The sequence below is a fragment of the Anguilla rostrata genome, chromosome 7, assembly GCF_018555375.3.
Source record: "Anguilla rostrata isolate EN2019 chromosome 7, ASM1855537v3, whole genome shotgun sequence".
NCBI lineage: Eukaryota > Metazoa > Chordata > Actinopteri > Anguilliformes > Anguillidae > Anguilla > Anguilla rostrata.
The window spans coordinates 25,612,107-25,633,105 of NC_057939.1; the positions used below are offsets into that span (position 1 = coordinate 25,612,107).

The 20,999-nt window shown below is 48.4% G+C and overlaps 1 protein-coding gene across 14 annotated transcripts in view; it reads left to right on the top strand.

Moving 5' to 3' along the window:
* The window catches only part of LOC135259474 (nuclear factor 1 B-type), a 146,219-nt gene that overhangs the window by 102,766 nt on the left and 22,454 nt on the right, over nucleotides 1-20,999 (top strand). For 6 of the 14 annotated variants that reach the window (XM_064343929.1, XM_064343917.1, XM_064343916.1 and 3 more), the window contains exons 5-10: nucleotides 1,161-1,281; nucleotides 1,667-1,785; nucleotides 7,506-7,679; nucleotides 8,355-8,539; nucleotides 13,272-13,410; nucleotides 14,060-14,142. In XM_064343929.1, the coding sequence (XP_064199999.1) occupies nucleotides 1,161-1,281; nucleotides 1,667-1,785; nucleotides 7,506-7,679; nucleotides 8,355-8,539; nucleotides 13,272-13,410; nucleotides 14,060-14,142 (821 nt within the window). The remainder of the gene's footprint in view (nucleotides 1-1,160; nucleotides 1,282-1,666; nucleotides 1,786-7,505; nucleotides 7,680-8,354; nucleotides 8,540-13,271; nucleotides 13,411-14,059; nucleotides 14,143-20,999) is intronic. The other 8 variants (XM_064343918.1, XM_064343925.1, XM_064343922.1 and 5 more) reach the window with 3 other exon arrangements.

Below are 20,999 nucleotides of genomic sequence, written 5' to 3' on the forward strand. Positions count from 1 at the left end.
GGGCGTCGGTTAAACCTCAGGCCACGGCGGACGGGCTCTGGGCTCTCCCGCTTTCTTTCGTCGGCCCCTAAACGAGGCCGCGACGACTCCAAGAGAACCTGGAAGTTTAACGAGCGCCTTCCCAGCGCTCCGGCTGCCCGACACAGCGCCCGTCTCGCCGAAAAAAGGCCTCTGAAACCTGGGAGCAGGAGCGGGGAAGTCCCCCGGGACTCATTTATGGTCGGTAGAACAAAAGAACGTGGACTGCCTTCGCGGAACAGCCTGACGATGTCTGTAACTGCTGGAATGAAGGAAATGCGGTGCCACAATTTTTTTCCAACCTTGTCATCTGCGTTGCTGTTTTATTTGTTGCTGTTTTATTATTGTCTGAAGTGAGCGGGTGACTGAGTGACTGAGCAACTGAGTGAGTGAGTGACTGACTGACTGAGCAACTGAGTGAGTGAGTGACTGACTGACTGAGTGAGCGACTGACTGAGCTGGTTGTCAGAGTCAAGTTGCAGTCACCAGTGACATGACTGGGCAATTCTGCAGCATTACAAAAGTGTCTTTGATTACCAAAGGGAAATGCATGTGGCCTTTCCAAATCTGACTCGTGCTACAGCTTGTGTGTCTCGGAGGTCGGACACAACTGAGCTTTTCCCACGGACCGGTGCTCAGATATCATCTTGATAGTTTGTCAGATTTTAAACACATATGAGACGATTCCAAGAACAGCGCTATCGAGCTCAACCAGCCTCGTACGCATGAGCGATCGACAGCGACGCGTCACGCCATCGACGATGCTTGATTGAAGCAAACCAGAGCTCAGCCCGAAATCACCGCTCAGCTCTTGTACGTAAAATTGTGGATTGTTACCTAAGCCATTTGTGGCTTTGAGTATACCTGTTTTGACTAAATAAAAAATTATTCCTATCAGTTTGGCTCCGAGGAAATTTGAACAGCTGGTGGTAATAAAAGCTTTTTTTTTGAGGGAATTATGAAAATGAGATGATCTTGCTGAGACCTGTAGTATTAACGTTCCTTTTTCCTGTACGAACTTCCCTAAATCTGCGGTGCCTGGTAATAAACTGGAACTTTGGTGACGAGGCAGTGTGTGCTAAACCGACCCCCCCCTCTCTCCTTACCCCCCCCCCCCCCCACACACCCCCTCCTCCCTCCAGCCGCCATCACACACGGGGCGGCGGTGAACTTCTCCATAACCGACATGCCGAGCCAGCCGTACTACCACGACCTGAACTCCGGCGTCGGGCTCCACCGGTCTCTGTCGTCGCCACACGGCAGGTAAGGGCTCCGCCCCCCCCCCCCCTCCCCCCCGCTCTTCTCTTTAATCTCCTTCCTCTTCGTGCAGTACGTAACTAGCCTGCCCTGTTCTCCTGTTCCTCTGAACACAAGCTCTTTATGTGAGCGAACGGCCGCTGCCCTTCTGGCTGCACAGCGTGTGTTATTGCAGGTGTGCAACGTGAGCACGTTTGACCTTGAATAACCTTAAAATAATGCTCATTTTCACTCCTCCTTTCCTGGCAAACTGATTCTTGGCAGATTATGTTATTTCTTTTTCCATCCAACTGCTGTGCAGTGAGAATTTTTGAGTCAGTACAAATATTTTTGGGAATCTTTCTTTTATTTGTAGTTATTTTTCTTATTGAGAACTTGTTGCTTCGTCCAGCAAACGGCCCAAGACCATCGCCATCGAGGACAGCATGGAGACCAGCCCGTCGGGGGACTTCTACTCCTCTCCCAGCTCCCCAGCCAGCGGCAGCAGGCCCTGGCATGAGAGAGACCAAGGTGAGGAGCGCGAGGTCTCGCAGCTGGGCCTACGTTTAGCCTACACAGGGCCTACGATTTGCCTACGTCAGGCCTGAGGTTTGCCTAACGCTGGCCCTACGGTTTTCTTACACTGGGCCTACAGTTTGCCTACGCTGGGCCTACGGTTTGCCTACGCTGGGCCTCCGGTTTTCTTACACTGGCCCTACAGTTTGCCTACACTGGCCCTACGGTTTGCCTACACTGGTCTTAAGGTTTGGCTATGCTGGGCCCACACTGTGCGTGTGTGTGAGGTGGGTTTAGGCCCTGTAGCCCCAGTCTCTGTACTGTCTGTACTGTATCTAAGCACTGCTTGCATCAGCCTGTCACTGGAGGTATGTGCACTAATGATCTGCAGTAGGAACAGGACGAACACATTGTACCTCTGACACATGATAGACGTGCTGCCGGTGTGTGTGCGATATGTGTGCACGCGCGTGTGTTTGCACATGTGTGTGTGTGTTTGCGATATGTGTGTGCACACGCATGTGTGTTTGCGCATGTGTGTGTGCTTGCATGTGTGTTTGCGATATGTGTGTGCACACGCATGTGTGTTTGCGCATGTGTGTGTGCTTGCATGTGTGTTTGCGATATGTGTGTGCACACGCATGTGTGTTTGCGCATGTGTGTGTGCTTGCATGTGTGTTTGCTCACGTGTGTCCGTGCGTGCATGTGTTCGTGCGCACTTGCCCATTGGTGCATGCATGTGTGCTGCCTTGAGACCACCATACTGTCTGAGTTACAGTGTCCCTGGAGGTGCAGTGTGTGCGACCGCGTGTAATCCTAGAGTCACATTCTTTTCCCCGTACAAATAAGCTTCGGCCGAATTGAGCTGAATTTTTCTGGCCTGGTTGGAGGCTCCAGTTCACTTGCTGTTCTTCTCTGCTGCTATATTTAAAGGACTTTTTCCCTTCTGCGCTTGTTTGCCTTGCTTCGTACCCACTTGGCACCGTCCAGAGGACATTGCCCTAGAATGTGCTGCGTTGCTGCTGGTCTGTCAGCCTTCCCGGCTTGTCCATCAATCTACACCTCTGTAAATAGTAATGTCACCAGACCTGTATTCTGCACTTTATTTTTCTAAGAATATTTTTCTCGTGGGTATTAGCCATGTGAATTGTTATGTTAAGCAAAGTTTATCTCTCTTTAAGTTATGAAAGCAAAGTCACGCGGGACTGTACCAGTTACTGTACTCAGAGCTACAGTTCTGTTCCACATGGAGTACCTCTACCAGCTCAGAGCTACAGTTCTGTTTCACAGAGTTGCTTTATTGATCCAGGACAAAAGCCCTTTCTTTTTCTCACTGCAGTATACTTTCCTAAATATATAACTTTTACTACCACACAATTTCCAAGCATTCAGAGATTAAGAGATAAGCACCTTTTATTTTACAAAGAAATTATCTAAATTTTTGATTAATACAAATAGCTACCAACTGCTGCGCATATTCATGTCATTTTTCTACAAGGACAGTCATATGGTTATGAAAGTTCACACCAACAAATTCTCACAGATGTGCTGCACTTGTGGGTTGCTTCTCCTTGACCTTTCTGTCCACTTTGTCCCAAACTAACTTGATTTCACTTTTCAGGCTTGTTGGAAATTGAAAAGAATTTGTTCACCTGTTTATTTAGCCAGTTTATTAGTTTATTTAGGCTTTTTTGTGAACTGTAGGTCATTGTCCTTTGAAGGGAAAGATTATTTTTAACTTCTGACTATCCACTTCTTTCCTGGTGTCATTTGAGGTCATTTGCAGAAGTTACACTGCTTAAAGTTCACTAAGAACAGAGTTCTAAAACAGCAGTAAAGTGTACATTAAGTTTATTGTGCTTTTTGTCATCGTGTAACTTGCTCAAATCCCAAGAGGGTTTTATGAGCCTGTACTGTACTGTATGTGATTTGTAGATCAAAATCTAGCAGGCCATCTGGTCTCTACCAATCGACACATTAGTCATACTTGTCTATAACCGGGATCTCAGGCTGAACTCCTGGAGCGCTGCCATGTCAGCTGGTGCTGGTGCGTTCCTGCACTTAGGCGCTTAATCCAAGTCATTGATTGGCTGGAGTCTGCCCACCTTGTTTCCAAGGCCTGAATTGGCTGCTGATTGAAATCACATCCCGAAAATGCCAGCCGAGACTACTTCGAGCCCTCCAGGACTGGAGCTCGAGACCCCTGATCTATGAGATTAGAGAGAGAGAATTCTGAGTGTGGGCTGCCTGGGAGGTTGAGCAGCATTCCAGGCCTTGTGAGAGATGCTGAGTCAGGCCTGTGCTTGTGAAAAGGTCCCTTGTTTATTAGCAGGTTTTAAAAAAAAAAAAAGAAAAGAAATCTGTGCGAGGGTCCGTTTCTCAGTCCCTCGGTATTCCGTAGCCACCTGCCGCGGCGGTCGTTGGCCGCGTGTTTTTATGGTGTTCTTGCAGGTGCGCGCAGCGCTCCGCCCGCCGACACCCGGCGCGTGTAGCCGCCTGCCTTGCGCCTAGCTCTGTCCGCCCCGCTAGCGAACGCCGCGCCGAATGCCAGTCTGAATGATTTAAGCAACGCTAAATTAGCCACCCCGAAAGTACCCTGGAGTGCACCTGCGACTTGAAATTTACGGCTTTAAATTTTAAACGTCCTCCAAAACAAACAGGCTCTCCGAGCGAAATGTGTCTGGGATTTTTGCGGGAACGCGTTTGTGTACGTTCTCGAGGGCGAGCTGTGGGAACTGCACAAAGGATTGTTTGTTTGGGGAGCTGTTGTATGCGCATGGTGGAGTGATAATCTGTGGACAGGCGGGGGGGTGGGTGTGGGGGTAGGTGGGGGGGGGGGGGGGGTGAGGCTGAACAGGTGTGTGCGAGACGGGCAGGTGTGCCGGCGATTGTTTGAACTCGTCCTGGTTGAGCGGGCACCGCCGGGGGCAGCCGGAGCTAGCAGGTGGCCGGCCATTTGGCGGGTCACGTGACCGCCGGTCCCAGGAGTGCCGGCGGGGACAGGCGGCTGCCACCGGCGGCGGGGGAGACGGGGGTTAGGGGATGATTTGGGGGGTAGAGGGAATCTCTTTGATGGAGGCGAGGGAGAGGGAGAGGGAGGGAGGGAGGGAGAGAGGGAGGGAGGGGAGGGAGGGAGGGGGAGTGGGAGGGGGGATGGGGGTGTCTATAACGCGCGTCTCGCTACGCCGCGGCGCGGCGCGGGTCCTTTAATTAAAGCGCTTCCGGGACCGTCTCTCAGGCCCGGCGAGCCGCGGCTCTGTGCTGGCATCTGGATCCGGCTCCAGCTTCGGAGCCGCGGGAGACCCCCGGCGCTGCCTCGGCACAGAATGTTCTTCTGGTGTCTGCCCCCAACCCCCCCCCCCCACCGCCCCTGCCCCACACACCATTTTTAATGAGCGTTCCTGGGGTGTCCCGCTACCATCGCCACCCCCAGGCTTTGTACAGCGACCTCCACACAGAGAGAGACGGAGAGAGGGGGGAGAGAGGGAGATGGGGGCGGGGGGAGCGAAAGTGAGAGAGAGGGAGGGAACGAGGGGGAAGACTGGTACAGCTGAAGGATTGCCACTGATTACAGATAGCTGTTGGCTTTATTGTCATCCTCACAGTTATACCAGTGCAGGGTGCTGTCTGTTGAGCTGTACACTTTGGCCATATTCACAAGTTTATTTTACTGCCAATGTAAGAGAGAGAGAGAGAGATGGTGAGAGAGGGACAAGCACTGGAGGGGGAAAAAAAGTGAGGGTAAGAAAGAAATTAAATCCATATGAGGTGATTGGTGGAGGCTTGTTCTACCCCACCGAAATGTTGCTTTTCCTTATTGCGCATGCAACCACACCTATACCCTGAATTCACGGGATGGTAGAACGGTCTATGCCGTTTATAAACTAATTTTGAAATATGACGGACGGGCAATAATTGTCTTATTGCTGATTTCTTCGCAGTTCAGCTTTGCCGTACCTTTTTTCCTGTAGAATCGAGAGGCCGCTGCTGTTATTCCATTTCTGGCAGGGCTGTGTAAGTTTCACTCTCTCTGATAACAAACAGCTGTTCGCAATGAAGAAAAAAAAATTATACATATCAGTTTTCCAGATCTGTGCTTTTCAGAAATATGCGGTGGTATCCCGATCGAGGCTGCTTTTCAAAATGCCGATACAGCGAGGATCGTTAGCTTGGAAGGTCAAAGTTCACTTGAATGCAAGTGAAGATCTCCAGGAATGTTTTAGAAACAGAGACGTTATTTTAATGCCGCTATTATAATGAGGTAGTGAACCTTTTTTATTAGAGGATTGAAATCATGGCATTGAGCGGCAGTTACTGCACTAGGTTTGCATTTTTGGATGGAAGATCCTTAGTCAAACCTGAAAGAATGTTGCACCTAAAGACTTGTCTTCCTTCTCCTTACTGTAAATCCTATAGCGTAACTAAAAAACTATTTTAACTTTTTTTCTAAATTATAGATTGTGTAACCATGAGGACACTTTTTGTTTGCTTGCTTAAGGTTAACAGAGCACTGCGAACCGCGCGGTTCAAGCTTGTGTTTCCCCGGGTTACGGCATTTCGCTACCTAAATGTCACGTGTAAAAAAATAAATAAAAAAATAAAAAGAAGACCTCCTGCCGTCCCGTTCTGCCTTTGTCCTTGGGTGGGAAATATTGGCGTGCGCGCCGCTGGGGTGCGTTAACCCCCCCCTTTGAGAGGTGGAAGGCAGGCGTGGAGACGCCTCGGTGAGATGTTTTACGAGGGGCTTTTTTTTTACGAGACGGCGGTAATTACGAGAGAGGGGATAAAGGCAGGGCCCGAACGCATCCATTTCCACCGGGCCCCGGCAGACGGTGACATGTGTTGTGCGTTGGAGGAGGGCTAGCCCGCACGCATCATTAGCTGCCTCGTCAATTTGTCTCCCTCTCCCTCTCTCTCGTTTTTTTTTTGTTTGTTGTTTTCTTCGGGTTAGACGAGACACCAATCTCCTAAAAGCTCTTTTAAAAAAAAAAAAGAAAAAAGAAAGAAAAAAAAAGAAAAAGCGGCATCTGTTACCTCGGTCCTTCGGCTTTCAATTCTATTAGCATCTGTCCCTGTGAGCGCCAGTGAGGTACAGTATGGCTGCTCTGGCTTTCGCCCTTCCTCCCGCCGGCCCCGCGGCGCGGCGGATCGCGCCGGGAGAGGGTAGCGGCGCTGCCGCGCAATCGCCTCCCTCCCTCTCTCCCTCCCTCCCTCCCTCCCTCTCTCTCTCTCTCTCACGGGAAAAAAAAGTCCCCGTCTCTCGCGGTCTCTTATCAGAGCGGCGGGAAACACGGCCTATCGCTGACGCGGTTCACCTGGAGGAAACGTCTCCCGCTTTGTACAGCCCTTCAGTCACAGTTTTAACGAGCCTTGTTTTCCATAAACTCAGAGGAATTCTTCATATTTTGAGTATTGGGATTATATGAAATGGGTGCTCTGATGGTTCCAATGTATGGGAGTGATGGAGAGATGGAGGAAGAGAGAGGAGTTGGGTTTATGAACAAGAAACACGATCAGGATTAGTGGGTGGCTGTGACCTCTCAGTCCCCACTGGAGAGGTACACAGCCACCCAGCTGAAATATTCCGGTTGATAGCAGAGAGCTGTTTTTCTTGTTGGCATCAGCATTTGTGATGCTAATAAACTGATTTGGATTTGGATTTGAATCAGAATTTGGGAGAGTGATTCACCCTGGCGCTGAAATTGTGCTGTGTCATGTGTCCCCCCCCCCTCCAGCAGACATGTCGTCTCCCACCATGAAGAAGCCCGAGAAGCCATTGTTTAGCCCCACCTCCCCGCAGGACTCTTCCAGAATGAGCACTTTCCCCCAGCACCACCATCCAGGGCTAACGGGGGTGGGACACAGCGGTACGTACCACCAGCCAGGCCTAACGGGGGTTGGACACAGCGGTACGTACCATCATCCATGTACACAGCGGTACAGCGGTACGTTCAGCTTTTAACCCTTTGAAGAGCAGGTTTTTTTGGAATGTTCTTTCAACATTCTGTGTTCTTGATCTCTTTCAATTGCCAGCAGTTACACCAGCATTGGAATGTTCGGTTAAGAACATTCTAATCGCGTATTTTAACCTTACGCTTTAAAGGGTTAAAGTGGGAACTGAAGGGTTCTCATTAGGCCTGACACAATACTATGAAGTACAGGGTGCTGTTTGACCAGCTCTGAATTTCTCTGTGGTTTACTGTGCTCTCTGCCCCAGTCTCACTCATTATGCCATGGGGCTCTATCACCTCTGTCCTGGGCTATCGCGAAGACCTTGTTAGAATGGACATGGTTATTTCAACCACCCCCCCCCCCCTCAGCCAGCAAATATACAGTGGCTCACTAGGTGTTGGTTAGCACTTTGCCAGTCAGCACTACAGCTGCCCCCTAGTGGACAGTCGAGGGAGGAGGTTGGAATGTTGATTGACTGTTAAAAGATGCAACGATGCAGATTAGCTGGTGAATGGGCAATCGGCCCCGTGTTAGGGGTTCGAGGATTTCTGGCTTGCTGGGGTTCCTCCTTCATCTCCACGTCGCGTTCGTTGCTGATGTGTTTGTCTGTTTCTCTCCGCCTCCTCCCGCAGTGATTTCAACAAGGAGCCCGCCGCCGCACTCTCCCCTGCAGTTTTCTGCCCCCGCCATACTTCCTCCTGCCCCGACGACTTACTTCACCCACCCCACCATCCGCTACCCGCCCCACCTCAACCCCCCCGACGCCCTGAAGAACTACGTACCGCCGTATGATCCGTCCAGCCCGCAGAGCAGCCAGGTGAGCGTCAGAAACGTCATTCCCCAGGGGAAACAAGGGTCTCGCACCTTTGGTTCCTCCACACCTTTCAGCACACTCTCTGTGGTTTGAGTTTAAAAAAAAAAAACTAAAAAAAACTGTGTATATATTTCATTCAGATTATATGTGTTCAATAACATCTCTTGATCATTTATACTGCCCAGGGCTGGGGGAGGGCATTGGGGTGGTATTTATAATAGGGATTGGTATGAGTAATGGATTGATCGATTGCATGTCGGATATGTGCTTATTCAATCTTTTTTTTTTCTAAAGGCCATGCGTTTACAACTGTGTGTTGGAACGTGGCTCCTCCATTTATTCATTTATCATATGATATGTAAAAAAAAATAGAAAGAAGAAACGCATTCAAATATTTCTACATCTGATGAACAAAATGAAGAAAATATATACGCATCAAAAAGGGTTTAGTTTGCCGGACGAAATTATGACAAATACAAGTGGCAAACGGGTACAAAGTGTATATTTTGAAACGCGCGTTTTGATCGCGGTCATGGTTTTTGTCCGCGAGCCGTTGTCTGAGTGGGATAACGTCGGAGCGAGCTGAGCGTTACGCAGTCTGAACGCCCTGCGCTGTAGGGGAAACTGCCCCCAGGCCGATTTACTACCTCCGTCAATTGTAACGAAAACAGGCGTTTCGAAATACGCCATTCCTTTACAGTGGAAACATTACCGAAGTATTCCAGCGAGTATCCCCGCACTCTATGCCGCTCTATGGCGAGGAACGCGTGTTGCTAGTACTTCAGCCGGGTTACCGAGCGGTAAAATTCAGTTTGGATTTAAGTCGAAGTGGCCTCGCGGCTTACCGCCGTTCGTAAAATGAAGCCAGAGGTAGCTGGCTGTGAGAGAATCTCCGCGAACGCTGCGGGCCTGCGGGACCAGGACTGCCGAGCGGGCTGCGGGGAATGTCTGTGCGTGTGTCAGCCAGGCTCCACTGCCGCCTGCCTTCGTAACAGCGCTCCGCACTCTTTCAGCTGCCGAAACGAACTGCGCAAAGCGTCGAGGTGCCCGGAGGGGGGGTTTGTTACGTTTGGAGAAGCGGAGGGGTGGAGGGTTGGGGGGGTTTGGGGGGGGGGGGTGTTCAGGTGCGCGTTGCGTAACCTGTCAGAAGATGCCGAAGGCGGGTACAGTCCGTAAAGGACGCGTCCTGGGTAACCGTCGTCCTTTTTTGGTTATTAAGTAGAACAGGCTGAACCGTGTGAATGATGACACTGTGGCAGTTTAACAGCGGGTGGAGAACTGTCCTCGTCTAACCCCAATAATCCATAACGGGCCCACAGCCTCATTATCGGAGTGCTATATCTCCCTTCCCTCGGCACGGGTGTGTGTGTGTGTGTGAGAGAGAGTGTGTGTGTGTCTGCAGGGTGCTCGGTGACCTTCCCCATGGCTCAGCAGTGGCGGTTGGGGCAAATAGAGAGTGACAGAGCAAGAAAGTGACTGCAGACAGCGATACGTTGACAGAGAGGGAAAGAAAAACTTCCGCATGTCCTGAAGGATGCGACTGCAGGGCGGAATTCTCAGCTGTCTTTGTCGGGTGCGGCCGGCCGATTTGGCTCTTCCCCCTTGCATCCCAGTGGCCCACTTCGGCGCTCCGCATTCCATAAACGGAACAGCGGTTCCTCAAGAGAAGAGGATCTTGGGAGATGAGGTTGCGGGAGAGGGTGCCTTCGTTACAGTTTGTTTACCGCGAGCCCCACACGGTAACGATCTGTGTAAGCTCGTGGCCGTTCGGTTGGCTTTGTGTAGGGCAGTGAACATAGCGTGGGTACTGATCTCCTTCACAGATGTACAGTCACGACTTCTCGATTCCACTTGAACTGGAATAACATTCCGCGTTCAAGAACGACGAGGTTTTTTTTTCCGTCTTCTTTTGGCTCGCCTGTAAGGAAGGAGATGACTTTACATGTGTATACTGTAATCGTAAACAATGCCTATGTAATTTGGCAGGGTTCCAGATGTATGAGTAAGACTTCTGTTACATTACAGGAAGTGGGTGTTCATAGTGCTGTAGTTCTTTCTGGAATAACCGACGCCTATTGGCCATAATACAAATATGCTACTGGTTCCAATAGAATGGGTTCACATTTCAAGGTTTGTTTAGCATTCAAACTTCTTGAAAAGCAAGGGGGGGTGTAATTCCTAGATTCAGACCACAAAACCTTGTTTAACGCACTGACAGTTTAAATGGCTGTCAGACGAATATGGTTCTTCACAAAGAGCGCTTACAGGTGAGCTGCACATGCTGTGAGACAGTAGTGTAGAGTGTAGTACAGTCGTTTGCATTTGGTTTTCCATGCCTGTTATAGCTACATAACCTGCTGTTCATTTGCATGTCAGACGAAATGAGGACATGCTAGTCTTCTCCTGAATTTTATGCACAGTTTACAAGTGGGCATTTCAAACTTTTTAAAAATAAGAAATATGGGACAAAACTTGGTGGAAAAAAGTAATACGTCTGAATTAAAATAATGTAATTAATAAAAAAAATGTTAAATATAGAATTTTTTAGCCTGTGCGCAGTGGAATGTAATGCTTAGAAAGTTTTGTCTGTGAATGTTTTTTACAGTAATCAACCTTGCGATAAAAGGCTGTTTTATTGGATTATACACAAACGTAACTGACATAACAGATGCCGTTCCGGCTAGAAAATGAAGATCATTTGCGGTCTGTCGTTCAGCGCCCCCGGACTGTTGACTGTTGTTTTGCGCCGTGCGAGCAGTTTGTTTTCTGGGCGTAGAGCGCAGCGCAGCTTACTGCTGTGTGAACAGAGCCGCACTGTGCCGGCGGAGTAAATTACGGCAGATAGAGAGGGTCACTGACTGGGGCTTAATGAACAGGCTAACCAGACAGGCCAGCTGTGAATGAAACCGCACACACGAGGCAGTCCGAGCAGCGCTCTGCAGCGCCGTCGTACCGGCGCACGTTCGTTGTGTAGGAAGGCCCACAGGAAACGCTAAATCCTTTCTCGTGCGTTTTTTGGGTTTTACGATGGTCCTTTTCCTCCGCGCGTTAACAAGCGCGGGGAGAAAGCGTTGTGCGAAGACGCGACGCCGGCGTACGTAGATCCTGACCGATCTGGAAAAATCACCTTCCTGGTTGCGGCACAGAATGTTCCGGAGGCCTTGTGAAATGAGCCTGCTTTCAGTTCGGCATCATGTTGGAATACGTTTTTTTTTTCCTTCTTTTTTTCTCTTTTTTTTTCTTCCCACGTTCATGATTTGAGGATGTTCATCTCAACCCGGCACATTTAAACGTGTTTTTCCTCGTTTAACGTTTGGGTAATAGAGCAGTAATCTATTTCATTTTGAGGTTTCTTTTCCTGTTTCAAACGCAGTAGGTTCTGTCTCTGCTTTTCTGACAACACTGAGTAAACCATTACAGTTTAAATAATATCTCAGGTATGAAGTAACAGACTTTCTAAAACTGAAGTTAATTTGTGATGTTGCTACAAATACGGTGCTCAGTGAAAATGTATTTTTTAGGGCAGTTATTAGGTTTGTGCGGAATTGGGAATATTTTTAGGGTGCAAGGATAGACCGATATATCCAGGTACCTTGCAGGGATCTTGGCGCAGTTCCGGAAGGATCGAAACTAGGACTGTGCAGTGACGGAGAGTTGCATGGTAAATTACTGTTTCAGAGTCTCCTAGGGACTTATTTTAAACTCTGTCTTTTCATCAGATGCCGTCAATCTCCACCGAGTTCCTGTATAGGGGCACAAAAAAAAAGTCTTCTTTCCTTCAAGGCACATAAAGGAAACATTTAACGGTTGTTTTTTTTTTTCAATTATTTCCCCCGTAAATCATTTCCCATAAATCTTCCGGGGGCATTAAAACCTACAGCAGACTGAGCCACGTGATCCTCGTGCATAGCGGGTTAAAAAAAAAAAATAAAATAAACAAAAGCGTGTTTACGTTGGAAGAAGAGCCTGGAGATTTGCGTTCGTCGATTTCATTACCTCTCTCGCGTTCCTCGCTGTAAAACGAAGAAAAGGAAGCGGCGGTGAGAGCTCGGCGCACCGTGGCGGCCCGGTGCGTGCCGTTAAAATTCAGCGGAAGCGGTAAAACCGGGTGACGGCCCCACCGCTGGCCGACCCGTCTCTTTACGGCACCGCGGCCACGGGGAAACGCTCGGCGAAGGACGCGGACGCGCGTAAGCCTGTGGAGGGGCGCCAGAATCTTTTTACGCTTGCTTTAGCGCGGATTATGTTACGCTCTAATTAAACATTGTATTCGCGTTAGGGAACCCCGTGGACACAGGTCTGTTTTCATAAAGACCTGTTTGAGGCTTGAACTCCCAGCTCTGGAAAGGCACTTTTGCAAGCTGTCTCCTGCAGTCAGACTCAGAGATTTATATTTATTTATTTTTACTTCTCTTTGTCACTCGCACGCTGTTCATCTCGGCTGGATTTGTAAAAACTGGTTAAATCGTTCAGTGCCAGAGTTGAGTCAAAGCACAAAAAATGGATACTGTTGTATATCATGGTAAACTTTTTTTTAACACTATCAAAGTGAGTATTCATGTTACTGTCACAGATTGTTACCAACTTATAGTCAGGGGGAAAATGCACCTTTGATGTTGAGTCAGTCTCCTATCCGTACACTGGCTGCACACTTCCTGTGATTTGCTGATTTAATGTCTGTGTTCAGTGACTGCACACGGCTTGTGCTTATGGGGCCTACTGTGTGTGTTTTCAGCCCAACAGCAGTGGCCAGGTTGTGGGGAAGGTGCCCGGGCACTTCACCCCGGTGCTGGCTCCCTCCCCACACCACAGCGCAGTGCGCCCCGTCTCTCTCTCCATGCCCGACACCAAACCCATCACCACATCCACTGAAGGTGAGCCCGTCTCCCCCCCCACGCTGCCAGGGGAACCGCTAACGCCTCCCACACCACTCCTGTAGGACCGAGCGAAACCGCTGACTCCTCCCATATCGTTCCTATAGGGCCAATGGAAACCACTAACACCTCCCACACCACTCCTGTAGGACCAAGCGAAACCACTAACTCCTCCCTCACATTCCTATAGAGACAAGTAAACCACTAACACCTCCCACACCACTCCTGTAGGACCAAGCGAATCGCTGGCTCCTTTCACACCATTCCTATAGGGCCAATGGAAACCGCTGACTCCTCCCACTCATTCCTATAGAGACAAGCAAACAACTAACTCCTCTCATAGCATTCCTATAGAGCCAATGGAAACCACTGACTCCTCTCACAACATTTCTATAGAGACAAGAAAACCGCTGACTCCTCCCACACATTCATATAGAGCCAATGGAAACCGCTGACTCCTCCCACTCATTCCTGTAGAGACCAGCAAACCACTAACTCCTCCCACACCATTCCTATAGGGCCAAGTAAACCATAGACTCCTCCCACTCCATGATTGCCTCCCATTTCATGTTGTACAGTGTTGTGCTCTGTTGCTTCTGGAAGGGTCTATAACCTGGCTGCTGTGTGTGTGTGTGTTTGGGTTCTCCAGCCTACTCATCCCCAGGAACCCCCACGGCCAACCGTTTTGTCGGACTGAGCTCCAGGGATCCAGCGTTCCTACACCAGCAGCAGGTGAGCCCCTGTTTAGACTCCAACCACACTCTGCCTAGGCCCCACCCAAGCTCTGTCCAGACTCTGCCCTGATTGGGGCCTGACCTCAACCCATTGGTCCAGCAGGCTATGTGTGCAGTTTTCCCTGTGTTCGCACCAGGGACCCAGGGATTGCCATTCTCTCTGAAGCTCATGAACTCCAGTAGTTACTCGAGGCATTGCACTTTAGTAAGCCTCTGGTGCCAAAAATCCAATTTCCCCATTGAAGTCCATTCAAAACTATGAATTTACCCTGGCAAAATTGAATTATTTTGGACAGTACTTTTAAGCTCTAAAATTTCTTTACGCTGAACTAATTGCTCTCCAGGCGCCAGTTTCTTTTTGTTTTGAGTCCCACAGAAGAAGATATAAGATTTATTTCATTCCGATTTGGTTCGCATGATTTTACGTCACAGTGAGCACAACTGCTTACATGGACACAATAGCATGAACGAGTATGAGGCTGTGATTGACTCATCAATGCTGAAAGGTGTTGACCTGAGAGTTGCCTGCACGGAACCGCTGTATCAGAATACGTAGAGTATTAAACCTTGACCTAGGATTACATGATTCCATCGTCATTAATGTTTTTATCATATTGTTCTTTTGATATTTTTACTATTAATATTACTAATAATAATGTTACCTGCCATAAATTTCTTGTGCCCGTTGTTCATGGAGATGAATCGTGATGAATAAATACACAATAAGTAATAAAGCTGGCATATGTGGCTCTTAAATTAAAATGCTATCATGCTGATTCCACCATATTATTTTGACTAAATTGCACATAGTGCAATAAACATAGTAGTTATTTAGTTAGCTAGGAAACCACAAGATCTCACTGCCTTCTTCCTATCTTGTGTACCAGTTAGCTTTCCCAAGTATGTATATAGCTAACTAGCTAATGTAATGTACAGCCAAGTGTTGCCGAATGCTTCTGTAAAAATCTTGACTGCCTTATTTATTAATTTAACAAGCAGATATGTTAGAAACCACATTAGAAATGGCCTTGTCACGATGAGTCACTTGTTTTCTTCCACAAATTCCTGTGGCTAGCCAGTAAAGTCACAGCTTGTCAGGCGATTTGAAAGCTTTTTCGGGGTGCAACCCCACGGGATAACGTCATTGCTCTGCGTTTACCGGTTTACTGTGATCCTGTCCTGCATGCCCTGGTGCCAAAAGCCCCATAGTCAAACATGGCAGCCGCCTTGAATTGGCTTCATGCGCCGTTGGGCAGCTCCCCTAGGGATCCATGGAACCGATAAGCAGAAGCTGTCTCCAGTTCTTGTATGTCCCGATGGTTCACACACTCTGTGATACTATTTTTTTTTATCCTGGGGGAATAAGTGATCAAACATTGCATTTTGTTGCACAAACTTGCATAAAAATGAATTATATGATTTAATTATTTGTGAGTTGAGAGGCATCATTCTTTCTTTGCTACAGTGGGTCAGTAGCTTCGCTTGCCTTCGCTGTGAAGTTGTCTGAAGGTCTTGATGTCAGTCTGGACTGGACGCCTTTAAGCCCGTTCGCTTGAAGTCATTGGCCTTTAGCGTTCGCGGACGCGGGCAAATTCCATTTCAGTTCAGTTCAGTTCACAAGAAATCGATTCAAAAGCGGCCGTCGTTTTCTCGCGAAGAGTTTTGTTTCCACGAGTGGATTGAATTTCAGTGAATTTTTTTTTCAGTTGGCTGAGTGGAAATGGGGTTGACCACGCCAGCCCTGTGCTGCCACGTGCCGCGTTTTCCCAGACTCAAAACGTTTAGAAAGCGATACGTCTCGGAAAGGATTTCCCTGCTGCATTACCGTCTTCAAAGCAGCCCGTTCAACTTGAAAGGGGATGTTGGCCGTCGTAGCAATAAAAAAAGTAATCCTCAGAAAATCCTTTAGATGTTGTTAAAAGGCATGGAAGGTATAAATCTCCTTGCTGAGTGGGAAGTGGGAGACCCGACTTCCTGGTCACGAGGGTCTGGATCAGCTAATGTAATGTACAGCCAAGTGTTGTCGAATGCTTCTGTAAAAATCTTGACTGCCTTATTTATTAATTTAACAAGCAGATATGTTAGAAACCACATTAGAAATGGCCTTGTCACGATGAGTCACTTGTTTTCTTCCGCAAATTCCTGTGGCTAGCCAGTAAAGTCACAGCTTGTCAGGCGATTTGAAAGCTTTCTCGGGGTGCAACCCCACGGGATAACGTCACTGCTCTGCGTTTACCGGTTTACTGTGATCCTGTCCTGCATGCCCTGGTGCCAAAAGCCCCATAGTCAAAGATGGCAGCCGTCTTGAATTGGCTTCACGCGCCATTGGGCAGCTCCCATAGGGATCCATGGAACCGATAAGCAAAAGCTGTCTCCAGTTCTTGTATATCTCGATGGTTCACACACTCTGTGACACTATTTTTTTAATCCTGGGGGAATAAGTGATCAAACACTGCATTTTGTTGCACAAACTTGCATAAAAATGAATTATATGATTGAATTATTTATGAGTTGAAAGGCGTCCTCCTTTCTTTGCTACAGTGGGTCAGTAGCTTCGCTTGCCTTCACTGTGAAGTTGTCTGAAGGTCTTGACGTCAGTCTGGACTGGACGCCTTTAAGCCCGTTCGCTGAAGTCGTTGGCCTCTAGCGTTCGCGGACGCGGGCGAATTCCATTCCAGTTCAGTTCAGTTCACAAGAAATCGATTCAAAAGCGGCCGTCGTTTTCTCGCGAAGAGTTTTGTTTCTACGAGTGGATTGAATTTCAGCGGATTTTTTTTTTCAGTTGGCTGAGTGGAAATGGGGTTGACCACGCAGCCCTGTGCTGCCACGTGCCGCGTTTGCCCGGACTCAAAGCGTTTAGAAAGCGATACGTCTCGGAAAGGATTTCCCCTGCTGCATTACCGTCTTCAAAGCAGCCCGTTCAACTTGAAAGGGGATGTTGGCCGTCGTAGCAATAAAAAAAGTAATCCTCAGAAAATCCTTTAGATGTTGTTAAAAGGCATGGAAGGTATAAATCTCCTTGCTGAGTGGGAAGTGGGAGACCCGACTTCCTGGTCACGAGGGTCTGGATCAGGGTACGAAGGGATGCGCCATTCGAAACGGTCGTAAACCGGCGTGTCCGTACCGGTTTCCTTCAGTCGCCACCAGTTTTTTGGCTTGGCGTGATATTTAAAAAAATAAACAAATAAAAGAGCTTATTCTTCATTGGATGCTGCTGAAATATTCTTGAACTGGCTGTGTTCAAATTCAGTCCACAAGCCATCGGAAGCATTAAGAGTGAACCTGTGAGGCCTATGGGTATACTGATGAGATTGGTTTGGTCATCAGATCTGTGTTCTGAAGTGTGAAGCCAACATGGCTCTTGCGTACGTACAGGGACTCTGTTGTGTCCAGGACGGTAGATCGAATGTGAGGATGTGTACGTTTTTCTGCGAGTAGTAATGCTGAAGCCTTTGGGCGGAGCTTGTCGTCTTGTGATCTGTGATATGCAGGTGTGCTTTAGTCATGTGACCACCAGTCCCCATGGTGACCAGCTGTGAGTTACACTTTTATGTAATGCGCCTGCACGCCAATGTGGCGGGGAAAATTGATGCTGCGTAGTAGATTTATGAATGTAAAATACTTACATATGCCTACAGAAATATTACATAATTATATGCGCATGCATGGTTTTATATTATGTATTTACATTCAGTTACAGATTAATCCAGTGACTGGTTCTCTTGAAAAGGTACTGAACACTGCACAGTCTTTCTTAGATAAATAAACATAATGACATGGTTGGAGTAGCATTTAGAAACGAGCTGCGTTTGACATGCTGTCCTAGAAGGATGTTTAGGTCCGTCAAACTTTTGGCTGGAGTAAATCACCTGCCAGCATAAAACAATGGTGTTATCTGCAAGAGTCACAACTATATCCATCTCCTTTATGGATTATTCAACTCTTTCTGACTTTATGCTTTCAGTTTGAATAACTTCGATCTGTTTTATCTTTAACAATCTTAGACATTCTTACCAGAAAGAATTTTAAAGTGCCTGATAATGGAATTTTATATATCATGTATAATGTTGCTACTACTGCTACTGCTACTACTGCTGCTACTACTAATAATAACAATTATATAGTTATTAATATGATGATAATTTTTGCACTAATCTGAGGCTAATTCAGAATGTCTTTCACTGATTCTGACTTCTAGTCAGTTGAAGAGGCATGCTCACACCACTCGATACAATGAGAGAAATCTCTGTATATATATATATATATATATATATATATGTAAATATCAGTTTGTACATTTGGTTATTTCAGTGACAAGCTTGTCCGTCTCTTCCCGCCAATCCTGGAAATGAGAGAAGGCCTGTGACCGTGGCACACGTCAGGCGGGCGGAGTAATTCACGCGGGCGGCGCTCTCCGAACTCGGGGTTTCGCGCTGGGCGTTTTACTTTGGTTCCCGTAGCGCGTGTGCGCGCGCTTGCGGGGGGTTCGGCCGCCTCGGTTGGGCGACGCCATGCCAGGGCCCCGCCGCGCTTCTCCGGGCCTGGTCCGAAGCCAGCGGCTTTCCACCCACCGGCTAATTGAATTCGTCTGCCGCGCGGCTAAGTGATGATTAGCGCTTTCTCCGGAGCCCCCGTTCCTGCGCGGCGTAATTACAAGCTTTCCCTTTCGTCGCTCGGGAAACCCCCGCGAGCGGCGGGAAAACGCGCCGGAGACGAGGAGGCCGGGCCATCGGAGATCGTGCGGGCCAATCCGCTCCTCGGATTCGATGTTTAAGGTGATAAAAAAGACGGCGTCGTCCGCTCGTGTCAGGCTGCGTACGGCGCGCGGGCGCTTGCTCTGCCTCTTCACGGCGTTCGTTAGAAGTGTATACGGGACGCGGAGCCTGCCCGCAAGCCTGTAGTTGTAATTACGCTGTTTGTCATTGCAGTAAAGCAGTCTCGCATCTGTCACGCAGTTCAGACACACTTTGCGAACTGCGCTGTACAATTACAATAAAATTGAACGGAGCCTCTGGCCGCTGCAGTTCCCCCGTCAACAAAAAAAGAACTTCTGCTGTCTTCCTCCTCAGAGTGAAAGGACTGCGAAGTGACTTTGAGTGTCCCCCATTTTTATTTTTATTGGTTTACAGCTGCACGCAGTATTTTCTGCAGTGTTACGGGCACTAAATGGCTGCTACGGTTGCATTTGATTACTGGCATCTCGGAGAATTCGGTTTAGACCAGCGGGGCTGTGAATTGTTAAAACTGTTAAAAGAAGCAGAACTGGATAAGAAATGTGATTTGCAGAAACGCTTTATAAAAGACTTTGATTGGGGGGCCACGGGGGTTGGAGGTGGAGGTGGTGGTGTGGGGGTGGGGGGTGGGTCATCCCATCGAGCGAGGTACTACAGTTAATACACCGTGTTTAAAAAAAAAAAAAAAAGAGGCAGCGAGCTCGGAAGAGGGGGCGGAGGGGCAGTACAGACAGAACTAAATGAAAGGTCCCCATTCATCATTTTTTTTTACATTAGTCAGGGGTTTCTGGGAATCACAAATCGTGATGTGCGCCGGGCGGGGCGAGCTCCCGAGCCGCTCGCGCCGAGCGGTCATTGAGGCCGACCCGCGGTGGATGAGTAACGCCGCGGATCCATTCTGCCTTTCAGCGCGCCGGCGGCTGGGACAGATTTACTCCCGCAGGTTATGAGACGTATTGACACTCCCATTCTTCTGCCTGCGCACCGAGGCGTTTGTTCGCGCTGGGGGTGGGGTGGGTGGGGGGTGTGGGTGGGGGGGGTGGGGGGGTTAACGCATGCATCGTATAAATTACCGTAACGCGCGGGTCTTAAATTCTGAGCGCGGCCTCCAGCGTTATTGCATTAAAGACGGGTCGTCGGGGCCCGTCCCGGGCCTGCTGGGAAACGTAGTGCCGCGTCGTCTGGACTCCTGCGCGGCTGAATGGGGATCTGCGGCGGGCTGGGTTACGGGCGAGACCCCTCCCTCAGAGACTCCGTCGCCATCGCCGTCGCCGCCTGTCTTTTGTTCCGAGCCGGCTGTCCCAGAGCAGGGCGCCGCGCGATTGGGAGTGAGTGTGAGAGGTGCTGAACACAGAGAGGCGCTCTGATGCATATCATTTTTAGATGTGTTCAGGTCAGATTAGGTCAGTAACATTAGGGTTTTAAAAAAATATATTATATATATGTGTGTGTGTGTGTGTGTATACATACATATACAGTGAGCTCCATAATGATTGGATCAAGGACAAGGGTTATTGATTTAGCTCTGTATTCCACAGTTTTAGATTTATAATCAAACAATTCGCATGTGGTTAAGGTGCACATTCTTAACTTTTTTACAGGGTATTTTCTACACGTTTTCACCATGTACAAATCACTGCACTTTTTATGCGTAGTCCCCCCATTTCAGGGCATCATGATGTTTGGGACAAATTGCTTTACTGATGTTTCTGATTTGCCAGGTGTGTTCAGTTGCTTCCGTAGTGCAGGTATGACAGCTTTCAACATCTAGTCTTGATTCTGGGCTTTGGATTGCCTTTGGAGTCTGAACAGAGCTAATGAAACTCAAGCCATTATGTGGCTGAGAAATTTAAAAAAGAAAGCAGTCTGAGACATAGGCCAAACTTGATGCTTGCCAAAATTCACTGTTTGGAACATTATTAAAGAGAACACTGGTGAGCTCAGTAATTGCTAAGGGCCTGTTAGGCCAAGGAAGACCTCAACAGTTGATGAATCACAAATTCTCACCATAATGAAGAAAAATCGCCTGTCTGACAGATCAGAAACACTCTTCAGGAGGCAGGCATGGATGTGTCACTGACAGCTGTCCTCAGATGACAGATGTCCACAAGCTGAACTATAG